Source organism: Mastomys coucha, unplaced genomic scaffold (assembly GCF_008632895.1).
Source record: "Mastomys coucha isolate ucsf_1 unplaced genomic scaffold, UCSF_Mcou_1 pScaffold20, whole genome shotgun sequence".
In the NCBI taxonomy this organism is placed as follows: domain Eukaryota; kingdom Metazoa; phylum Chordata; class Mammalia; order Rodentia; family Muridae; genus Mastomys; species Mastomys coucha.
In genome coordinates, this window is record NW_022196903.1 from 58,475,422 (window position 1) to 58,500,412 (window position 24,991).

The 24,991-nt window shown below is 37.7% G+C and overlaps 1 protein-coding gene across 3 annotated transcripts in view; it reads left to right on the forward strand.

The window, feature by feature from the left end:
• Nucleotides 1–24,991, forward strand: part of Grid2 (glutamate ionotropic receptor delta type subunit 2) — a 1,405,618-nt gene that overhangs the window by 983,399 nt on the left and 397,228 nt on the right. For all 3 annotated transcript variants that reach the window (XM_031382072.1, XM_031382070.1, XM_031382071.1), the window contains one exon: nt 23,647–23,748. In XM_031382072.1, coding sequence (XP_031237932.1) covers nt 23,647–23,748 — 102 coding nt within the window. The remainder of the gene's footprint in view (nt 1–23,646; nt 23,749–24,991) is intronic.

Consider the following 24,991-nt stretch of genomic DNA (forward strand, 5'->3'; position numbering starts at 1 on the left):
CTCTCTCTCTCTCTCTCTCTCTCTCTCTCTCTCTCTCTCTCTCTCTTTGTGTGTGTTTTCAAGGCAGAGTTTCTGTATGTAGCCCTGGCTGTCCTCCCACACTCTTTGCAGACCAGTATAGCCTTGAGTTCTGAGATTTGCCTGCCTGAGCCTCCCAAGTGCTGAGATTAAAGGTGTAAACCACCACACACAGCTTTTTTTGTTGTTGCTCTTGAGATCTCCCTTCTCTTTCTATGGAAATGCTTTCTTCTAATGGGGTTCCTGTTTATTCCTCTAGAATGGGAGTTGAGATGTTCCCTGACATCTTCTGTAGCTGACTCATTGCTTTGCCCCTCTGTTCTAGCATCCTTGTTAATGATTAGGAACTAAGCCTTGATACCATAAAAAGAATTAAATCAATTAACCTCTTCCCTTATGTGGTCCTGTTTGCCATTCGTGGTGGGATTGGAAAAATGGTCACTACAGTCCTTTTTGTTGTTGTGACTTTTTGTTAAACTACTGGAATATGTTGTCAGTTAATTTACTTTAAGTAATATAAATATTTACAAGGAAAAAGATGTAGCATTGATTGAAACAAGAACTAGAGGTTCAAAAATTTGTGTATCTAATATGTTACAAAATGTATATTTGGGCATTTAATATAATTATGTACTACCTTAAGTAGCAAATTATTTTTTCCCCGAGTTCACTTGTCATTTAAAAATCCACCATGCATCTGTTATATGTCAGCTTTTATTTCCATACATAAGACAGGTTGTCAGGCTGCATGTCTGCCTTGCTGCTGCTCAGGGGAGGCAGAACACAGTCCATTAATAGGGGTCCCAGACTGTGTTTTCCAGGGTGAGAAACAGCGGAGTCTGGAACAGATACTGTGGTTCTCAGTCTTCTGTGTACCCAGACACCACTGGAGTACCAGTGGAAATTGAGAATGGATTTTGGGGTCTGAGATTCCTCAATGTGCCAGGCAGGATGGGGATGCCAAGCCCGGGGCCTGGGGTAGAATCTGCTCGGTTCTGAGTGAGTGCAGACAGTATGGAGGAGCTGGAAGAGAGAAGACCTCCAAGAGGTTTAGGAGAGACTCTAGGATAAAGGTTTGCCCCAATGGCAGTCCTTGATAAAGAAGACAGTGCCTGACTAATACTGAAGTAGAGGCTCACAGCCATCCGTTGGACTGAGTACAGGGTCCCCATTGAAGGAGCTAGAGAAAGGACCCAAAGAGCTGAAGGGTTTGCAGCCCCTTAGGACAAAGAATATGAACTAACTAGTAACCTCAGAGCTCCCAGGGACTAAACCACCAACCAAAGAGTACACGTGGTGGGACTAATGGCTCCACCAATGACTAATAATCCACTAATAAGTGGATTATTGTCCATTATATAAAGTGTACTATAGAACATAGCATATGCATAGCAGCATGTGTATAGCAGAGGATGGCCTAATTGGTCATCAGTGGGAGGAGAGGCCCTTGGTCCTGTGAAGGTTCTATGCCCCAGTGTAGGGGAATGCCAGGGCCAGGAAGCAGGAGAGGGTGGGGTGGTGAGCAGGAGGAGGGAGGAGGGAACAGGGGTTTGTTTTAGTTTTTGTTGTATTCTTTATTTATTTATTTTTGGAGAGGAACCTGGGATAGGATATATTGTAAGTAAAGAAAACATCTAATAAAAGAAGAAGAAGAAGAAGAAGAAGAAGAAGAAGGAGGAGGAGGAGGAGGAGGAGGAGGAGGAGGAGGAGGAGAAGAAGAAGAAGAAGAAGAAGAAGAAGAAGAAGAAGAAGAAGAAGAAGAAGAAGAAGAAGAAGAAGACAGTCCTTGCTTCTCCAAACTGCTTTATTTGATGTAAATGCATGCATTTTACTCAGGGTAAGCCAGGTATTAAATACTTTTTGCAGGAAAAGAATGCCCAGGAATGGCTAAACACTCAAAGCTAAAAACTCTAGAAACCTCATTAGCATAGAGAACTCCAGGTTTTTAATGTTATGTGACTGATCGTCACATTCCTTTTAGTGGAGTGCTATAGTTATATGTTCCAGATTCTTGTCAAGGAGCTGGCCCATGCCTACTGTTTTCATTTATGAGATTCCTCAATTTGGGCTGGCTTAACCTTAGCAGTTCTGTCTGGTGGCATGATCCACTTGCTCAACAACAGGTAGATTGTACTGCCAAGTTGGGTCATTGTAATTCTAACAGATTTCATGTAGACCAAGAAAACATTCATTTTAAGTGATCACATTTTAGTGTGTGCTTTCATTGTGCTTTGGGGAGTCAATTGTGTGTCACCAGACCAGCTATTCAGATTCAGATTCTACTCAGAGTACCAGATATGACTAAGACATGTGACCATTTCAGAGTCAAAGCCTGGAATTGGTGACCATCTGTGTACACAGTAATAGCAAGGACATACCACAGTGTCCTCATTTCAAAATTTATAACATTTCATGTTCTCATTCAGTTATGGAGAAATAATTGGCTAGACTCAGTAAGCAGTATAGTAAGGAACTGTACTTATCTTGAATTATTGGGTGCAAATGTCATCGGATCAATACTTATTTCATTAGTATCATGTAACCAATGGCTTCAGCTTGACCATCTAATATCTTATTTAAAATGTGTGTGTGTGTGTGTGTGTGTGTGAGTGCTCACGTGCATGAGAGAGTGTGTGTGTGTACAACAGCATTGTGTGAAATCATGGGATTCTATTAGTTTTCTGATCATCAAGCTTGGCAGCAAGTACCTTACCACTGAGCCATGTCACCAACCCTGCTACCTGACATCCTGTTTTCACCAGGATTAAGTTGGAGCATTGCACAAAATTCTCCTCAAATTCACCCCTGTCCCTGTACAGTCTGAAAAAAATCTCCTAACCAGAAACTACTTGTTTCAATATGTTTCTTGAATAAATTCCTAAATAAGAGCATGTTGTGAATATGTGTGACACGGATAAATGACTGTATGGAAAGTGAAGACTGTCTTAGGGGAGTTAGCCTTCACCCCAAATATGCAAATTACAAGTTTCTTTAGTTTCATTTTTCAATTCTTTTACAGGTTTTTTTCTCATTAGTTAAAATGAGTGAGTTTTACTGGCTGCAAACTGAAGAACAGTTGTGTTTTTATCTAAACATGCTCCGAAAGTCTCCTCTAAGCTGAGAAATGCAACATTTGTAGCATATTATAAAATAGATACATAATATATGTTATAACCCAAGCCTGCCACTAAGAAAGTCTGAAAGGAAACATTTGTTCTCTCTAAAATTCTCATAGGTAATCATAGCTTCAGCATGAAACCACAAAATATCTAGATCCTAATCTACTTTTCACTCTATCTTCAAACCTGTCAAAGTCCTAAGTAGTAGATACTATACAAGGAACATATGATCTTACAGAAAACTAGAGTCTACACACAGTTTGCACATGTATGTGCTCACACACAGAGCATGTACACATCCTATACACATGTACCCACATCCCTCACACCCCCCCACACCACATGTATAAACCATATAATCACCTATATTATATACACATGTACCATGCACACAAAACATAATCATATATACCACAAACCCACACTGCAGCCTAGCACATACACCATCATAGTATATAGGCCACAAATGAAAAGAAATTATACATATCATACACACACACACACACACACACACACACACACTCACACACACACCACATGCATACACCACACATGATATGGTACCACACATACATTACACACAGTACACTATACTTACCACTCAGTATACATACCACATACATACAAGACCCCCACATAAACACACACATACTTATCTTACATGCACACACCACACAACACATTACATGAACCATATCCACTGATTCCATTCAGGGTCCTATATAGTATTTCTAGTTTTTGAACACTTTTCACTTTTTACATGCTAACTTAGTAGTTTTCTTATCTCTTAAATTATCCCTCATGACTCTTTTATCATTTTTTGTTCTAGTTAAATCTTTACTATCACCATCTGTTGAAAGACAATTGGGCCAAGATAGGTCATTTGGGCTGTGGTAATGATTGCTTTTATTTTAAATGAAACTTTCAAAAGATGTTTGTATATTGAACATCTTAGAATGTTGATACAATATCTGTCTCCAGAATGAAAGACAGAGTTAGGGGATTTTCAGCATAGTAAAGGTACAATCTCCCTCAGAAGAAGCTAAGGCCAAGTGGATTATTGTCCATTATATAAAGTATACTGTAGAACACAGCTGAGTTCCTTTCCCACAGTACAGCATGGGCCTGTGCAGGCTATCTTATCTTGCTCTAGCATAGCTTGGTCACTGGATCTTAGGGAAACAAAACCAATGCAGACTCTGAATCAGCAGAGAAATAGAGGCATTTATCTCTGATCCACCTGTCTCATGCCTTCTGCTCACAATCTAAAACTGGAAACGTAATTTCCTAGTTAGGTTACCATGTGAGATACTTCCATCCTTTGCTAGCATTTTTTGTCCATCTTTTGTTAGCATTTGTTGTATTCTCATCTAAAGCCCAGCTGTATTTTTGTTGACACCCCCCCCCCCGTGCTCATACCCACATGAGACCATACCCATCTCAGAATGCACATGGAGTAATCATTTAGTTTGTGTTATTCTTAGACTCTAGGAAGTCTAGGAAGTTGGGAGAGAACTCCACACACTGCAAAATTCCACTCCTATTCCTTGTGCTATTTCAGAAGTACATTGGTAAAATCCTTATGAAAGAGATAGCAGTCTGAACAGGAGTGTAAGCAGGTTGCAGCCCTCTAGCCTAGATGTTTACAGTGTGGAAAGATAGAGACATAAAGGCACATAGTTGGTCAGCTTCAGCCTGTGTCTGCTGAATTACTGCCCTTATGCCCACAGGACAAGATCCTCCAGTGCCACTGTATTTGGACTTCTTCAGCCCATGCTTTATGTCGGGCTTGTTGTAGACAAGATGTTGCTACCCCAGCAAGGCCTCCAGCTATAGCTACAGCCATCCCACAATCTCAGCCTCCTGAGGGTGGAATTTCTAGGCATGTGCCACCACTGCCAGAGTTTCCACACCAACATTCTAGAGGTTTCTGGAATCTATTTTTCTTTATTTTTACAGGGTCAATTTTAAAGGCCATCAGAACATTTGCTCTTTTCTCATATTTAAAAACCAAGTATAATGGTTTCATGAAAGGATTGCAGATATATCATATCACAATGATAATTCTTTGTGTTTTGATATGAAAAAAATTAATCTGAGTTTCAGCAAATAATGGCAAAAATGCTTTTTTTACTTTATTGAAATAATACAGCTTTCGAACAAAGAAAAAAGATAGAATTAAAACAGTAACATTTCCAAATAGGACTTTAAGACAGGTCAAAGGTTCAAAGTCATCTTGTAGGCTTCCTGGGCCACATGAGACCTTGTCTAAAACATGGAAAAGCTTTTAATATAATTAGTTATGCTAATTTGTGAAAATTACTATAACAAAACTGCACAGGATTTGTAAATGAACAAACAGATCTGACACTTGAAGAACAACAGCCAAACTCCAGTGGGCCACCAGGCATTTTCCCTGAGGATCCTCCCCTTGGCTGCCCTTTTTCTATATCGTCATGTCGCCTTTCTTTGCCATAGTGGTAACTATGTGTGGCATAATCTCCTCTTTCAATAAGTATGCTATCTGATTGCATTTTTAACAACCCACATGACTTAACTGAACAAAAACGATGTCTTTAAACACCTTATTATCAAATACAGAATATTTTGAGGTTAGAGGCATTAGGGTTTCAACACATGATTTGGGGAATGTTATTTACCCCAGTAGAGGAATGAATGATAACCAATGGGTGGTTTCATTGCTAGGAGAGGGGACAAGGCAGACAATATACACTTTCTACTTAAAAGGATGTAGTTAGTATATATTTATAGTATTTTTTGTTATAGAGATATAGTATATATTGAGTATATTTGGTGCTTAAATAGAAGTAGAATTATACAAAACACAAACAAATTTTATTGATAAATGTTATACAGATAAAATCAGTTCAATTTTTCAGATAAGATAATGAAAATAGCAGTCTTGGAAGATGAGGAATTCAGTCATCAGGATTTAAGCCTTGGGAAACTGCACAAAATATGGCCAGTTTTTCTTTTACACATAAATTGAAGGAGCAAAACAAAACAAAACAAACAAACAAAACCTCCAAATGAACAAAGAAGTGTTACATAAAATGAGTAAAGTAACATCCTTTATTTCTATTAAAAATTGATCTTAGTGTGAGTTTACAAAAATATGTATACTGACTATCTGATGTTATTAAAGCTAAAAATCTAAACTATGTCCCAATTATAATTTTAAAGACCTTTTCATTTTTGGAGATATGTAACAGAATAGTTAGGGATAAAATTATATGCCAGGAATTTGCTCTGACACACGTCTGACATATCCTTGGCAAGAAGAGGTGGGCAGATACATTAACAAGGTGAAAAATGGCTCATTATCGCTTGAGTGGGGTGATAAATATTTGCTTTAACAATTCATTCTCTCTCTATAGATTTGAATTTTCCATAAAACATGTTGAAAAGCTTTATGTTGGCATTTAAGTTTTGTAAATGCTCGCTCAGTGTTAGTTGGTACATCTATTCTGTTGTTTGCCTGTGGTAATGATGAGTTTTGATGAGTCAATTCGGCTGCCTCTAGTGTTTTCTTCCTAAGGTTAATTGCATGCACTTGAGGGCTGGCTGAGGTTGGGAGAGCAAGCTCTGGTCGATGGACATGTTTCTGCTTGAGAAACTCAAAGCCTATTTGATTATTAAGCTTTGATGCCGTCTTCATTAACACAATATTCTAGTCACCTGTGGTAACCTGTCCAGATGTCTCTGTGATACTGTTCAGCTTGATAAATTTAGACTTCACACGATACTACTTGTCATGTTTTACCCTCTGTCCCAAGGATATTTCAAAATATGTCCAATCCAGCTGTTAATTTGACTGCATAAAATATTGGAAGAATGCTTTTGAGAACTGCAGTGATGTTTGAAGTGTTTCGTGACTTCTTTCCCTGTGGATTGGAAAACAGCTTTGACAGAATCAAAATGAGTCTCAAAATTCAGTTTCTATTTTACCTCCCACAGCAACCTTGCACTTTAAGAAACATTCTGGGAAAAAAAAAGATACATTAACTTTCCATGGCTGTGATAAAATAGCTGAGAAAATTAACAGAAGGAAATGTGCATTTTGGCTTGCCCTTCAAGAAGTGTGGGACTATAGCCAATTGGCCCAGTGTCTCTGGGCTTCTAGGAAGACAGAATATTATGATGGGGGTGTGTACCAGAAAGGTGTCCCTTCTTCATGGTGGCTTGAAAGCTCAGAGTAGGGGAAAGTTCTGGGTACTGATGTTCCCAGAATTTTCTCGATGATCGAATAACCTTTACCTCTTCAAGGTCAGCTACCTCCCAAGTGATGTCAGTTGCTCAGGACCAAGTCTTTATCACTTGTGCCTTTTGAGGACAGTAAGATGTAATCCATAACAATGGATAATCTTTTACACATGTGTGTTAAATGAACAAGAATAGGATCTAGCTTAAAATTGTTCTGTGCCTACACACACACACACACAAAATTTCACCTTTTCACGAAATTTTTAAAATTTCAGTAATGTTACAAAGTGTGTTTGGCAGCTATGGATTATCAAGTTTTTTGGTTCATATTAAGTGAAATTATGAAGGCAAATCCCCAGCACTCCTCTACGTGCAGAATGATGGACCACCTGCACAGCTCTGGGTGCAGAATGATGGACCACCTGCATGTCAGAAGTGATACAGTGAATAATAGTCATATTTACTTAAACCTTTATATTTTTTACATTCATATCTTGGATACAATTTTAAGCTTATTTCTGTGGATCTTTGTGTTTTTAAAATTCTTGAATATGCTTCATACTTTAACCAAAGGCATAATCCTTAAAATTAAATTTTGATTTCAACAAACTACTAAAAGTCTTCCACAAAGAGGAAACCAGCTGACAGTGGAGTTTCTATTTAAAGCCACTAAGCTTCATAACACTTCTCTACATTTCTACCCTGCATTGTTCATCTAAGGTCCCCAAGTCATAGGTTTTTTTTACATGGTATACCCAAAACATACAACATTTAAGAATACATTAGTCTCTTAAATTATATATAAAATAGTGTTGACTGATTTATAAAGCACTTCCAACAACACCAGCCTTAGTAATTGTCCACACATTTACCACAGTTTTCTTTTATTCTACACGCACAGCTCCCTTTGGCATCCCTCACAGTTGAAAATACTATAACAAGATCCCTTCTGCACTGTAAAAATGACCTATGGTCTCTGTAAAGTTTGAAGTATATTGATGTCAGACACAGGATTCCTGGCTGAGGTTTCTTCTGTTTGTTTCTTGCAGCATCTGTACTATGCCAGCCTGTTACCTTCTGGTACCCCGGGTTTTAAGTAAAATTTTAAAAGAAAAAGAAAAAAGGAAAATATGCTGATAAATTTTACCAATGGCCTCTTGGGATGAAAAAATCTACCCCCACACCCCATTTTGAGTGTTCCATCTTTTTCCTTCACTTAGGAAATTATCTTGTCTTACTTATGAAACAAGAGGTTTGAAAATGGGCTTCTGTGCTTAGTAGAATCAACAAACTTGAAGACAGAATTGTGGTGATGATTGAATCTCTGAAACAGGAAAAAGAAAAAAGGCTTTCAATTATGTATACATAGTATATTTTAAATTGTAGGTCCAAAATATAAAATAGTATGGATTATAACAAATAAAATATAAACAATTTGCATGTCATCAGATTTTTTTCAAACACTAAGAAATGTCTGAGAGAAATTATTTCAAAGGTTCAAAAGTTCATTTGGGCTCCTGGTTTCTGAGGTTTCTTGTCTGAGGTTGTTTGACACTATGGTTTTGGGGTCATTGGTGAGGCGGGGCATGGCTGTAGAAGACTGTATGGGATCAGAGGACTTCATCTCATGGTGAGCAAGCTGAGAAACAGTATGAGCTAGAACCAGTATATATCCTTCAAGAGCCTGCACATGGCTCCTCTTACCTCAACCTCCATAGCTCCACACTTTACAATAGTTTGTTCAAAGGCTGAACAATCAGTGGCTTAAACTTTTGATAAGGTCTGAGCCCTCAGCACTTAGTTCGTCTTGGAAAAGTTCTTGATGTACTTAGAGGTATGCTGTATGAAACACCCAAGAGTTTCAATCCATCAAGCAGAACATTAGATAGTCCATATAGTCACAGCATAGACCTCTTGGAATTCAGGTTGTTTTTTTGTTTTTGTTTTCTTTTTTTGAGTTTAAACTTTTGCATACTCTTTAGGACCATTATACCTTAAAATATCCCCTCTCTGTGCCCCTTAACTCTTTATGAACTTCACAATATCTGTGTTAATTCACATGCTGGTATTCCAGAGGCCATTTTATGCTCTGCACAGTGTCCTTTTTTACTTATTATTGTTTTTCTTCTATTCCCATAGACTCAATCATTACCATCATCCCACCTTCAAGTTTGAGTTTTTCTTCTGAATGGGCAGACCCATTTCCAAGCCTTTCTGATAAAACTGTTATTGCACTTGTATAATTAGAGTTTGCTACATTATGGTTTTTTCCTACCCTTTAACATCCTCCCCTTAGTTTTATTTCCTATCACTAGATAGGGAAGAAAGAAGGATTGAGGAAGAGAAGAAAGAGACCAAGTCAGAGACAGAGACAGATAGATCCCTGAATCTACTTTCTTTCCTTCTTTTTTCTTGAGCAAAACTAATAACAAACCACAACTAATCCTCCTGAATGACCAACAACCAGCAACCCTACCTCTAGTGATTATGTGTGTATGTGTGTGTATATGAATGCATACATACATGCATACATGATATGTGTATATATGTGCATACATGTGTACATATATATGTGTATATGTATATCCTCTGGCAAAACTATGCCTTTGCTAGAACACAAAGCAAATAAATCATAATCAGCTGCTGCAGTCAGTAAGAAGCAGCCCCATATCACCACTCCTGGTATTAAATTGAAGATAGTCTTATATTTCTATACTTTTTTCCAGAAACCAAAATTCCAGAATTCTTTCTACACAGTTGTACTTCTTAGAAGAAATGATTTCCTTTTGTCTACAAGTCTTCTCTCTCTGTGGATATCTGTGTTTTGTTTGCACATATTGCTTGACTTTGTCCATACTTTCTTTTAGTACTGTGAGCAAGTACTAAAGGACAATTGTATCATAATTATCAAGGCACCCATCCTCGGATTTTATTTTTCTTTCCAAATGGACTGTGTGTGTTCTTGTTCATTCATTTTTTATTTAAAATATTTCAATGCATTTTGATCATATTCTATACACCCTATCAAGTTCTCCCATACCTTCCCTACATCCATACCTACCATACTTAATGTTTCTGTTTTGCTCATGTATCATACCCAAACTTAATCAAAACAAAAACTAATATTAAAAACAAACAAAAAACAAGAAGATGAAAACATCAACCCAAAACAAAAAGCACACACAGAAAACATGGAATCTATTTTTGTTCAACAGCTACTCCTGAGCATGAACCTTGACCTGCAGTATGTAGTTGATACTCCCAGTAACACTCCACTGGAGAAAATTCACTCTCCCCTTTACCAGCAGATATCAATTGCAAATAGCTTAAGTTTGAGGGTAGGACTTTGTGTTCCCCTCCCTTTTCACTGCTATCACTGGAATCAGTTTGGCTTTTGCACAGGGTCACTGTCTCTGTAAGTCCATATATTCATCAGTCCCTTTGTGTCTGGAAAACACTGTTTTCTTGGAGTCATCCACCACCTATGGGCCTTACAATGTTTTCAATTTCTCTTCTGCCTAGATCCTTGAGCCTTGAGAGAAAAGGTTTGATAACTACCTCCAATTTAGGACTGAATACCCTAAAATGGCTGACTCTCTGCATATTGTCTAATTAGAGTCTCTGTATTAGGTTCCATCTACTGCAAGAGGAAGTATCTTTTATATGGGTTGAACAAGACACAGATATATGGGCATAGTGATATGTCATTATAGTAGAAGGTTTTCCCCTAGGGCCCATGAGCTATCTAGTCTCAAGTTCATGACACTTCATTAGTGTGAGGTATAGATTCCATCTTGTGACATGGGCCTTAAATCCAATCAAAAATGCCAGTATTACCCTAAGATGTCTTGCAGGCAGGTCACTATTATAGGTCACAGTTTTGTAGCTTAGTGACATTGGTGATTATTCTTTCCCTCTAGTAGCATGCAGAATACTGTCAAGGACCCTGGATGCTAGCCAGTAGAGGAGAGATGTTGAGTGGAGCACAGCTCAACTTCTCCGTGTTCAATGGCATAAGTATGTGGTGTCTTCAGCTACAGGGCTTGGACATAATGCTATAGAAAGCAACCAATAGCCTTGACAGCATGTGGGGGGTGTGTCTCTGGGACCACTACTGTTTGTTTTAATGCTTTTTAATTTTTTGAGGACTAGATATTTGAGTACAATAATACTATATTACTAGAAGGTATTTTCTCTTTACTTGAAGTTTGCTAGGTATTTTCTTTTTTTTTCTACCCCTCCCCCTGAATGATTGCAGAATGTCTCTGTGTCAAGACTCAAACTGAGATACAAAATTAAGTTCTTAATATTTTCTGAACCTTTACTTCCTAGGGATTTCAGAGTGGTCATGACTTTCTAATTTAAACTGTGTATATGGTTGCTTTGATAGGTCCTAGTCTTTAACATGTGGTTCTAAATGGAGAAATGAGAAGAGTAGAGGCAGATTCTGCTGCTGGCTGAGGTTCTAGATGTGAGGGCAGACTACTACTACTGTGCCAAGGCTGAACTAGACAAGATGCACCTGTGGCTACATGCTGTTGTTCTTGAGGTGAGGGATGGACAGCTGCAAATACTGTAGTGTCCACTACACTGTTCATTGCTGAATCTCTAACACATTGTTGTGATCAGTTACTCCAAGCCTCCCTTTCAACATCTGTCTTGTTCTTTCCCTTGATTTTCAGATATGCATTGTTCTATCTATTCCTTGGCAATGGATGTATATGGAAAATATGTAAAGCAGATGGTTGAAAAAGATAAGGAAACAAATCCATAAAGGCATGGTAATTATGTATATGCTAGTATTTGACACTATGCATAATGTGGATTTATTTATTTATGTAAGTCTCAATTGTTTAAAGGTTTGTAATCCTCTGCAATGAAATTAGAATTGTCTTCAAAGATGCTAAGGATAGTCACAGGCATAGAGAATCAGCTCTTTGATGATTCACAAAGAATCCTAACTTCTTCCTTTGTATATTGAATCGGAGCAGATGTGTGAGCAAGAGCAGCCTCATAGGAAAACCCTGGGTGACTTAGATGCATGCTACTATGCATGTGCTAAACTGATTATAATGTTGATTACACATTCTACAATGAGTGTGACAAGGAAGCCTGAACAATAAGCCTCTTGTTACTCACAAGAATGGCTTTGGTTAGGAATTTAATCATATTAAACAATTGCTAGACAGCTTTCAAGTGATCAGTTGATTTGTCCCTCACCTTAGGTAAATCCCCCAAGCTAAAAAGTTCCTCTACACTGCTGCCTGGGGTTTTTGTTTTGTTTTGTTTTGTTTTTTGTTTTGTTTATTTTTGAGAAAAATAAAAGCAATTAATTCATTTGTGAACTATATACTACTTATAAACTATATACTAAGTAGCATTCTAGGTACCAGATACACATCTACAAAGAAAAAAAAAGTTGAAGGTTTCGCAAATATTTCTGGAAGTGTGTTTTTAATTGATACAATGGTCTTTGCTGATGACAGCATTTACAGTCCTCATGTTTCTATATAATAATTTGATTTGCTGGTGCTAGAGACATGGCTCAATGGTTAAGAGCACTTGACTGCTCATCTAGAGGTCCTGAGTTCAGTTCCCAGCAACCACATCACAGCTCACAATGATCTGTGATCTGATATTTTCTCCTGGTATACATTTTGTATTTCTAGGGTTGTTTCAGATAAACATAAGGAGTCTCCCTGGAGTCATTACTTTTTGAAATTTTTGCAACAGAGATCAACATCTTACTGTTTAAAGGCAAAATGGCTGTGTGTGTGTATGTGTGTGTATGTGTGTACAATATATATAAAATATAATATATGTAATATATATTACACACATATATGCATATGTGCATTTATAATGTCATATATATCAATAGGTATATCTCTTAAAATATAACTGCCATACATATATCAAGATATTTATGCCTTTAAACACAGAAATCTCTATAATTGCTAGAAAAATTAAATGTTTAAATTCAATATACACTGATTATGTTGCTTGAAACTGATATGCAAGCGAATGTTTTACTTGCTAACAATAAGCAAAAAAATATGAATAACAGAAAAGAACCATGGATAAGTTCTCCAGTATTTATATCTTTTAGTAAAATTATTTTTTGTAAAACCAAATTGTTACCTTGCTCATGTGATAATTATGGAATTTTTCTCATAAAGGAATTCTCAAGGAACAAAAAGTCTGCTAATTTCAAAGTAAAACAAGGCAATACAGAAAAAAAACAGAGTACATATATATAGTAGGTGAATAAGAACTCTTTAGAAAAACCTTTAAGAATTTGGTTTTCTGAAAATATAAGAAGCCTCCTGGGATCATTGAATGGCTCAGTAGGAAAAGTCACTTGCTGCCTGGCAAGACAGCCCAAGTTTATATGCTAAGCCCCACATGGCAAAAAAAAAAAAAAAAAAACGGAAACTCCCACAAACTTTCCTCTGATCTCCATATATGCAGTGTGGCATGTACATACACACACATAAATACATTGAACCAGTTCTCAAACTGTGAGTCATGAACCCTTGGGCAAGTCTCTATCTCCAAAAATTACATTACAATTCATAGCAGTAGTAAAATTAGTTATGAAGCAGTAACAAAACAATTTTATGGTTGGGCTGTCACTACAACATAAGGTACTGTATTAAAGGGTTGCAGCATTAGGCAGATTGAGAACCACTGGGCTGGACCAATAAAATGTCGTAAAAAGAAACCATCCACAAAAATTAATCATTCACTGATAAGCTTTGTGAACGACAAATACAGAATTTGTTTTATTAATAACACATTACATCTTAGTAGAAGAAACTAAGATTCAAAAACATCCATTTTTCTGGAAGGAAAAAAAAAAAACTCACCTTGAAAATCCAGTTCAGTGTTCATGTATTTCTCAAGAGTCATTCATTACAAGCCAATCTTCCTACAATGACATGGTTACAGAACTCATTCACAAACTGGAATACCTTCTCCATGTATGTTAGTTACAGGTCTTCAGTTCCATTTAGCAGAAGATGAATATGAATTGTTGAAACACAAAAGGGGCTTTTAGTAGAGGCAATTGTGCTTCCTCAAGGCCTGACATGGGAAATTGAATTTTCAGAAGCCAGTCAGATCTATCTATATGCACCTTGTCTTACTTCCATCTCAAAAGGCATCATACTGACTAAGGTCAGAATGCCCTAACAGTTTCTAAAGCTCCCCCTGTGTTCAAATTCTGGCCCTATCACTAGCTAGCTAAACAACCTGAAACAGGTCAATTAATCTTTCTAATATTCCATTTCTACATCTGTTAAAATTAGAATAATTTAGTACCTTCCTGACACATTTGGAGCTAAAACGTAAATTAAATTATATACAGAGCTTGGCACCATTTCTGCCTCACAAGAAGTCTTCAATAAGCATGAACATTACTAAATGAATAATGTGAAGGACTAAAGTGACCTAGTGGGAGTTGAGCTGCCAGGTGGTTTCAATACAAGATGAAACAAAAAGAAAATCGAGCAAACTTTATAGGGGTGTAATCACAAATGCCAAAATATTATAGAAAAACAATATTATGTCAAGATAGGAAGGCAATGCTAATCATGTTTGATTTGAGCGAGATAAACCATCCTGAAAAATGAAGAGAACTGCAGAGGTGCAGCGTGGAGGAAGATTTTTTGGCTGATTTGTTCAACTTAGTTTTAGTTGGAGACCCAGGAAGATGGATAACAATAAGGAAACCATAAGTTTTTAACCATGAGTTTCATCGATTGGTACTATCTGGTTCCAATATTAACACACTGTGACAACTCAAGTCCACACATGGCCAAGGTAGGCGACAACCTGGACTAGCAGAGATTCCACATCCACACACAATTTCAATTAGAAGTTTAAGTAGCTTAGTTAAGATGGTGTTGCTTGTCAGCTCTTTCAAAAGAAGCCAGAGAGCAGAGAATTTAGAATAATGGTGTGAAATATTCAGTTTATAGACTTCATTCCCCGAGTGCTCCAGTACTCCAGCGTGTTTTTGAATAATCTTGCCTATGAGTGAAATACCTTGCAAGCTCACACAAGGTTGAGGACTAACCTTGCCACCATGAGAATCTGATGTAATGTTCCAGGGTTTTAGCTGAATCATCATGAACTTCCAAATTTTTCCCGGTTATGTTATGGCTTTGAACTCCATCTTTTGAGATGTATTTTTATTAGTAAATTAAGAAGCTGATCTGAAAACAGGAGTGTATGAGTCAGGGTTCTCTAGAGTCACAGAACTTATGGGTAGTCTCTCTATAGTAAGGGGATTTGTTGGTGACTTACAGTCTATAGTCCAACTCCCCAACAATGGTCAGCAGTAGCTGTGAATGGAAGTCCAAGGATCTGGCAGTTGTTCAGTCCCACAAGGCAAGCAGTCGAAGGAGAGTAAATTCTCCTTCTTCCAATGTCCATATGTATGTCTCCAGCAGAAGGTGTGGCCCAGATTAAAGGTGTGTCTCACCATGCCTGGATCTGGAACTTGCTTTGTCCCAGATGACCTTGATCTTAGAGATCTCCTTGTCTTAATCTTCTGGGATTCATAGCCACTCTGCCTCAAGATCTCCATGCCAAGATCCAGGTCAGAAACTTGTATCTCCCAGCCTCTAGATTAGAATCATAGGTGAGCCTTCCAATGCTAGATTGTAGTTCATTCCAGATATAGTCAAATGGGCAACCAGGAATAGCCACTATAAGGATAAATAAAAGCATCCAAGCTAATAAATCACACCAAGTACTTCTTTAGTATGTCTTATGAACACATCATAACACCTGACATATATGACACCAGCAGATTGTCCAATAGCCCTGTGACAAAGTCATTTCTAATCCTCATTGGAGAGCAGAGGAAACCGAGGCCTAGTATAATTTACAATTATACAAAATTATACAAAAATGCTCAAACATAAAGCATTCTTGTTCTTCAGTACATAACATTACCTGCGATGACATATGGCCTCTAATTCCAGTGTAATGGTGTTTTAATATCAGGAAAAAATATGAAGGAGAAAAAAGTCACTATGATCTCGTATTAAATCAGTTAAGTGACAGTTGATAGCTGAAAGTTATTATTGTGACTACCTAATATATTTGAGCTTTTTCTATAATTATATACATGTATGTGCATGCTTTTGCATGTGTGTGTGTGGAGGTGCTGTTTCTCATATTCTTGTCTGTTAGTTAATATGGTCATTTTATTTACATTCTAGAACTTTTTGTCTTCCTATTGATTTATGAATTTGCATGTAGTATATAGTTTATGTACACAAATGCCAGGGTACACACATGGAAGTCAGAGGACAACCTTTGAGAGCCAGTTCTTCTTTTCATTGTGTGAGTCCTGGGGATTGAATTCAGATTCCCAGGCTTGGTGACAAGCGCCTTTTACTTTCTGAGCTATCTCACTGCTTTTGGTGTTCAATAGTAAAACACACACACAGATAGAGATATCTGTGATTTGTGTGGTGTGTGTGTGTGTGTGTGTGTGTTTGAATCATTTTATTATTTTCTTTTTTTTTTTAAAGTCATTTTTCTGCTAGAAACTTAAGCATAGAAGCCACTCCCAGTAAGCTCAAAGAAAGACTATGGTAATGGCCCATATGTAGAAGCATACCCACAGGAGCTCATAATTATGCCCCAGGGAGCAAGTCTTACAAAATTGAAACTACTTTACTGGTGGAAAATAACATAAAGAGAATTAATATTGGAACGATTACTGGGCTACCATACTCCTGTGCGTATCTAAACAGAAAATATTGCCATGTATCTTTATAAAGGGTGTTTCTGACTCAATATGCCACATGTATTTTTCTTTATCTTTCTAGATCATTACGGTTAAACATCTACCAAATGAATACTGCACACTTCTAAATGGCTGCCTTTAAAGGTAGCATGACGGTATTTTGATGTTTCCCTTTTGGCCTGAAGGCTGAGGAAGCAAGTAGATAAAGCCCACCAACTGGTAACATAAGTTCTTGGTACAGAGTGTACCAAGTCCTCCCTAGTGCTTTGGTAATATAGCCAGAATTCCTTTGTTCCATGTGAGTACAGCTCATAAACGCTGGTCATTCCATTCATATTCAATTGGAGTTCTCTTGACTACCCTTATTAAAGTCTACAAACTATTAAGCATAAAATTAAAGTTGAACAGTTCAGTACTTTTTGACATCTAACACTGTTTGAAAAACAGTGATGTGAAACTCCCAAGTCAAGAGTCATCCTTTGCAGCCTGTGGCCAATGAAAAGTGAAAGCATTGTGGAGAAAAGAGTAAATATATAAACTTGATCGTTAGCATGCATAATTTTAAAAGAGCTACTGTGCTCATGCAAATGCATCAGCCAGTTTGTAGAACACAAGCTATTCCATTGATTTAACTGAGGCTACATGGTTATTATTGCCAAAGCTCCAGTGAAGGAAATAATTAGAGCACTAAGCATTTTAAAGGTTCTGAAATGACTTCAGGCAATAAGAGAAAACACAGGAAATCTATATACTACAGTTGTAAAGATGTAGAATTTCTGGTCTTTGCTCAGCCGAACAATGAGTGTGTGTGTGTGTGTGTGTGTGTGTGTGTGTGTGTGTGTGTATGTGCATATACACATGTGTGCATGCGCATGGAGAGGACAAAGTTGGAGTTCAAGTGTTTACCTCTATTTTTTTTAAACAAGGTCTTTCTATGGATCTCTATGTTTTAGATAAACTAGTTGACCAGCAAGTCCCTAAGATCATGTACTGGGATTATGAAAGTGTGTACATCCCCTGTGCCTAGCTTTAAGTTGCTGGGGAATTAGAACTCTATTTTCCACACTTGTGCATGAATCACTTTACCCACAATGTATCTTCCTAGTCCCCAGATAGTAAATCCTTTTCACTATTAACAGGGAGGCTTTCTACAATTTTATATGCTACAGGAATTCACTCTTATTTATGTTTTATTTGGAGAACATTTGGCTGAATAGAGAGTTTGTATGAGATAATAAGACTAGATAGATGCTCAGAGTTGGGAATGAAGTTCAATTCACAAAACCGACATCAATTAGCTTGTAACCACCTGTAACTCCAGCTCCAGGGCCTCCAGTTTCCTCTTCTGGTTCCAAGGGTATCTTTAGAGTAGAGACTGTGTGTGTTTCCGCTGTTTGCCTCCAGTCTCTTTGAAAACAAAACAAAAACAGAAACCAAAGCAAAACCACAACCAGACAAAAAACAGCCTTCCCCACACTGCCAGAGATGTCAAGTTAAGAATTTCAAACAGTGAAAGCAGAGAAGTAGCTGGAGAAGCTCTGAGTTTGATCCTGGGCGAAATCCCTTCAGAATTCCTCAAACCCTTTGCTGCTCAGTGCTGTTCTGCTTCAAGGAATATTACTTCTTGTAGACAGTGATTTAGTTTGAACACATGTGAATGTCACTTAGTTTGTCTTGCTTTTTATCAGAAGGACTTGTTATCATCAAGCAGAATAATTGGAAGTGAACCTTAGGGAGATGAGTGTGCACGAACAGAAACTAAGAGATCTTAGTACCTGAGATATCCATCTAAAGGATGTGCGTTCATAGCCTTGTACCTGCGTGCTGCTATTGTTCATTTCACCATCTATCTCTGTTTCAGGCATAACATTAGCCATACAGGAAATAAAATGTGTTTAGCATTTATTTTAACTAAATTGATCTCTCCAAACAGGAAATTCCATTATTTTGAGCACTTTATGTTTACTTCATTATTCTCCCTCCTCTACTTATTTCATCTTTTTTCTCCTTCCATAATTTAGTTTTTTATTCACTGTACATCCCAATTACAGGCTCTCCCTCCTCTCCTCCAAGTTCTGCCCTTACAAATCCTTTACCCCATTACCCCCTCTTCTCAGAGAAGTGGAAGACCCCTTGGGTACTAGCCCTGCCTGGGACATATAGTCCCAGCAGGGGTAAGTGCATCCTCTCCTATTGAGGCCCAAGAAGGCAATCCAGGTAGGGAAAGGAGATCCAATGGCAGACAACAGAGTCAGAGACAGGCCCTGCCCTAATTGTTAGTGAACCCACATAAAAAACAAGCTACATTATCAGCTACAAATGTAGAGGGGTGGCATTGGTCCAGCCCCTGCATGCTCTTTGGTTGGTAGCCCAAGGTCTTATGAGGCCCCATAAGTCCAGGTTAGTTGTCTCTATAGGTCCTCTTGTGATGTCCTTGACCCCTCTGGCTTGCTCAATTCCATCCCCCACTCTTCTACAAGACTCCCTGAGCTCTGCCTAATGTTTGGCTATGAGTCTCTGCATCTGTTTCCATCAGCTGTTGGATGAAGCCTCTTGGAAGACAGTTAGGCTAGGATCCTGTCTGCAAGCAAAGCAGAGTATCAATAATAGTACTGGGGTTGTTTCTCTCTCATGGGATGGATCTCAATGTGAGCCAGTCAATTGTTGGCCATCTTGACTGCTTATACAGACAATATAAGATAGAGCAAGAACATTCGTCTGTTCTCAGATCCCTCTTCAATAAAATGGGGACAAGAATGGTCCCTTCCTTCAAGATTTTGATAATTGAATGAGTTAATAAATGCCAAACCCTTATGTAATTTACATATTGTACAGTATGTAAATGTTACAATTATGGTTATACAATTATGATGACAATTTTTCCTTGTAAGTTCTATGTTGAACAAACCACTTAGCAGTTCTGAACCTCAATTTCCTTAACACAGACACATGAATATATTTTCTACCACCTCAAACATGTTATGAATCTGTCAAAAGGATTCATAAGGCATAAGACAATGTTTATTTTAAAATCTTGACAATGGAACTTAAGTGGAATTAGTTGCAACCTCAGTTTCATCTCTTAGTAGATATATGACCTTATGTGAGACCTTATGTGTGATGTCTGATAAATAATAGTAACAGGACCATCTCATACAGTCATTGTGACACTTTAACATCCTGCATAAAGATTTCAGCTTTGTGGCTGACACTCACAAATTATTTATGAATGCTTTCAAGATGTGGTCTATAGAGGAAATACCTATTACTTTGGCTTCATACACACATAAGAACACTTATATACTTTCTTATATACTCATATAGAAGAGCATCACTAATCTCAAAGTATAATCTATGGTTATTAAGAGACAGGAACAACATAGCAAGTCTAATTGTCAAGCATGTAAGATGGCAAACAATAAAATAACATCATAGAACAAACACTGAAAATCATTCAGAAAGCCCAGTAGTCTTTTTTTTTTTTTTTTTTTGGTTTTTAAGACAGGGTTTCTCTGTGTAGCCCTGGCTGTTCTGGAACTCACTCTGTAGACCAGGCTGGCCTCAAACTCATAAATCTGCCTGACTCTGCCTCCCAAGTGCTGGGATTAAAGGCGTGTGCCACCACTGCCCAGCGAGCCCAGTTGTCTTATAATCTGTATGTATGTAAATTTGTATGTTTGAGGAAAGACTTAGATTAGAGAAGCAAAATGAGAAGAAATGTCATATAGCATACATAAGTAATGATCAAGCTACTGCCAAAGTAGTATGACAAATAGTTATTCATTTCTACCCACTCTACTTTTTTTGTTGATATTTCCAGTTTAAGTGTAAGAGAATGCATTATCATTTATATAATACTGACAATACTAAATAACACAATATTTAGTTGTATTTGAAGGCGGCAAAGACTCAGAGAAACTCAGAACTTCAGGGTTCATGGTCTTTCCAGACTATGTTGTGTATTGGTCTAACCTCATTACTAACACAGCAGCACTTGCCCAGAGAAACTCAATTGATGGGATAGACATCAGGTCCATCCACAAACAACAGTTTGATCAAACTCTAAACATGCCTCTGGAGGCAAAAAGAAACGTCTGTCTTTGCTGAAGCAGCAGGTTCGTATCTTTTTTCTTCTTTATTTACATTTTAAATGTTATCCCCTTTCCTGTTTTCCCTTGCAAAAATCCCCTATTCCCTCCTCCTCTCCCTGCTCATGAACCCACCCACTTCCTGATCTGGCATTCCCCTACACTAGGGCATTGAGCCTTCACACAACCAAGGGCCTCTCTTCCCATTGATGACCAACAAGGTCATTCTCTGATACATATGCACTGGAGCCATGGGTCCCTTCATGTGTACTCTTTGGTTGGTGGTTTAGTCCCTGGGAGATCTGAGGGTACTAGTTAGTTCATATTGTTGTTCTTCCTATGGCGCTGCAAACCCGTTCAGCTCCTTGGGTCCTTTCTCTAGTTCCTCCGTGGGGGACCCTGTGCTCAGTCCAATGGTTGGCTGTGAGCATCCACCTCTGTATTTGTCAGGCACTGTAGAGCCTCTCAGGATACAGCTATATCAGGCTCCTGTCAGCAAGTACTTTTGGCATCCACAATACTGTCTGAATTTGGTGACTGTATATGGGATGGATTCCCAGGTAGGGCAGTCTCTGGATGGCCGTTTCTTCAGCCTCTGCTCTACACTTTGTCTCTGTATCTCCTCTCATAGGTATTTTATTCCTCCTTCTAAGTAGGACTGAAGTATCTACACCTTGGTCTTCCTTCTTCTTGAGCTTCATGTGGTCTGTGAATTGTATCTTAGGTATTCCAAGTTTTTGGGCTAATATCCACTTGTCAGTGAGTGCATACCATGTGTATTCTTTGATTGGGTTACCTCACTCAGGATGATATTTATTAATAAATCTTCCAATGCCATGCCATTTTTAAGCTGGAAATCCAGTGATCAGCACCTAGGGATCTAGGACTTCACTAATGTCAGCATTGCCATTTCCTCACCAATATTTAGTCTAGAAAAATAAAATCTTCTTGAAGTAATTAGAAAGTTCTTGTCAAACAATGCAATTGAGGATAGACTCTGGGTGACCTCAGAAAAGAACAAAAGCTCAAAGGAATTTCCATAAGGTTGTAAATTTGGCAAGAGGGCTACACAATCTCTGATAATTAGACTTTTCAACACATTTGGATTTGCTAATTGGATCTAAGTTCTAATTAGACTTTTATGTAACTAAGAATGACATATCATGGTATGAATTTAATGTGCTCTTACAGTTGAAACCAACAATTATCAAGCTTTTCCAAATTATCTTAATAAGGAAAAACCTGGCTTTGTTGATCATATTGTGACATCTCTGTCTCTCGCAATAAATTGAGCACATTTCAGTTCTCTTAATTAAACACCTTTTGGGAGCTCAAAGAGATGCTTAGGCTTTAATAAGAAGCACCCAAGTTGTTTGTGAGGGAGATTTGCCAGTATGTTGATGACTCTGGAAGCTACAGACAAAACTCAGTACAAAGAAATAAATCATCATTGGAGGAAATGGCACAAGTAACCAGATGTCCCTGTAAGCACTCAATTAATCAAATTGTTTCTAAATATGACTGAAGCTGGGTTACACTTTTACCTTGTGCATTCACAGAACCAGTCTCAGTGTGAATGCTCATGAACCTTGCATTGGGATAAGAGCCTGACAACATACTCACTGTGCACAAATCCTGTTCCCTCAGGAGATCTGTTTCTAGACATACCATTCATTAACTGGTGCCTTGTCATTTTTTTCTTCCTCCTTAGTTTTAATTGAGACTCATCAACTTTTATTCCTCTGACATTTGAAAGCAGTAATTTTAAAACCAGTAACACTCAGATCCGGATACTACAAGAGGAAATAACAAGATTTTCAGGAAAGAATATTGTCAAAATATTCCAAAAAAATTAATAGCACTGACCAAAATCCAAATTATATTTATGTGTGCTGCTAATAGTTAAACACACACACACACACACACACACACACACACACACACACAGCATGCACACACTGCATATCTGATTATTACCTATATAAAAGCAATTCTTCTATCCATATAAAATATTTTTAATATTTTAAAGGTCTTTTCCCACTAAAAGCAATGTACAATTAAATAACAGAATTAAGGCTCTGAACAAATTTAAGTTATGCTGTAACTGATATATTACTGAGAAATTCTGCGAGGGTTACATGTATTTTTATTCTTCCAATTAGCACATTATGGTGATGAAGCCATTGGTGAATATATGACTCCTCATTAATTCAGATGTCCTCTATGATTCTTGTAAAGCATGCTGGCTTCTGACATATGCCATATGATGGTATTTAAAGGCAAGAAATGGCATTTCTGATTGCTTCATTTGCTGTTAAAAGAGATAAGTTTTTCATAGCAGTTATTAAAGAGGTATCACACAGCTCTCTACAAGGCCTTCACAGAGGTGATGGGGCTACTCCTCAGTGACCAAAGATTCTTTGCCTTTCAGCTGGGGTGCTGGAATCCTGTCACGGGTCTGAATGGATCACTGACTGACAAGAAACTGGAGAATAACATGCGGGGTGTGGTTCTACGTGTGGTGACTGTATTGGTAAGCACCATCTTCATCTTGTAGCTTGAGACCATAGAGTATCCTCTATCTTTCTCTGCTTTTTCTTTCATCAACTAAATCGATAATCTCAAGAGAGCCTTTATCCGATCCTTGACTATGACATCTAAGACAGCTTCAGTAGTCGTGTTACTCAGACTCCCATCTCTGTGAATCAGAAACTGATCTGTAGGCTGTACTTTTTCATTACAGTAATTTTGTTAGGATAGTCCTTAAAATTTTAGGTCTGATTTTCTACAGTTCCTATATATTATAAGAAGTGGGATCTCTCAAACATGTCCATCACTGGAACAATAGGATGCACATGGAGATATCAATGGAGAGATAACCCACTTGTTTAATAGATCCTTATCTAGCATCAACGGTGGCTTCCTGGGTATGCTAGTAAATAAGATAGGTATGTGTGACAGTCTTTTGTGACCTCATCATTTGTGATTCTGTGAGTGGGATTATATATGGGGATATTTTCATGATTCTAATCACTTGTTAGAAAATCAATAAAGGGAACTATTATTCTGTATTATCTTTGGCTAGAAAGATGGTTCAATAGCCAAGAACTCATACTACTCTATAAGAAACCTGAGTTTCATTTACAACATCCATGCCAGGTGCCTCACAACCATCTGTAACTCTACCTTCAAGGGAATCTAATTCCAGTGGTCCTTTGGGCATTGGTGTTCATGGATGCCTACCCTCACAGACCTCCCTCCCACAATTAAAACTTAGAATAGATTTTCTTAAGTAAGAATGGGTCCCTTAGAGGCTAAGTTACTTACAAAATTATTAATAAACAAGGCTATTTGATACAGTGATAATAACTGGATATTCATTGCAACTCAATGTCAGCAGCTTCTGTATGCTTAATATGGATTAAACAAATCTAAACATAATTTCTTTATAAATTATCTGAGCCATCTACAAAAGAAAATCTAAATGAGTAAGTAGCCTATCCCATCCTTTAGCACGTCTATAATTTATTTTTAGTTGTTGTTTTAATAAAACCCTAACATAATTATTCCACCACTGTTTACAACTGAAATGTGAAAATGCTTCTGTTTGAACATAAGTGTGTAGATATCAATTTGCACTTAAAAGTTAAGTTAGTTAACAATAGTTAAAAGGTAGAAAATTGAAGTGCAAGCTAATCTCTTTTCTAGTGATTGTCATGGAAACTCCATCAAGGCTAATGCATGGGCTTTGGTTTTCTTTGAGAAAGGAAAGTAAA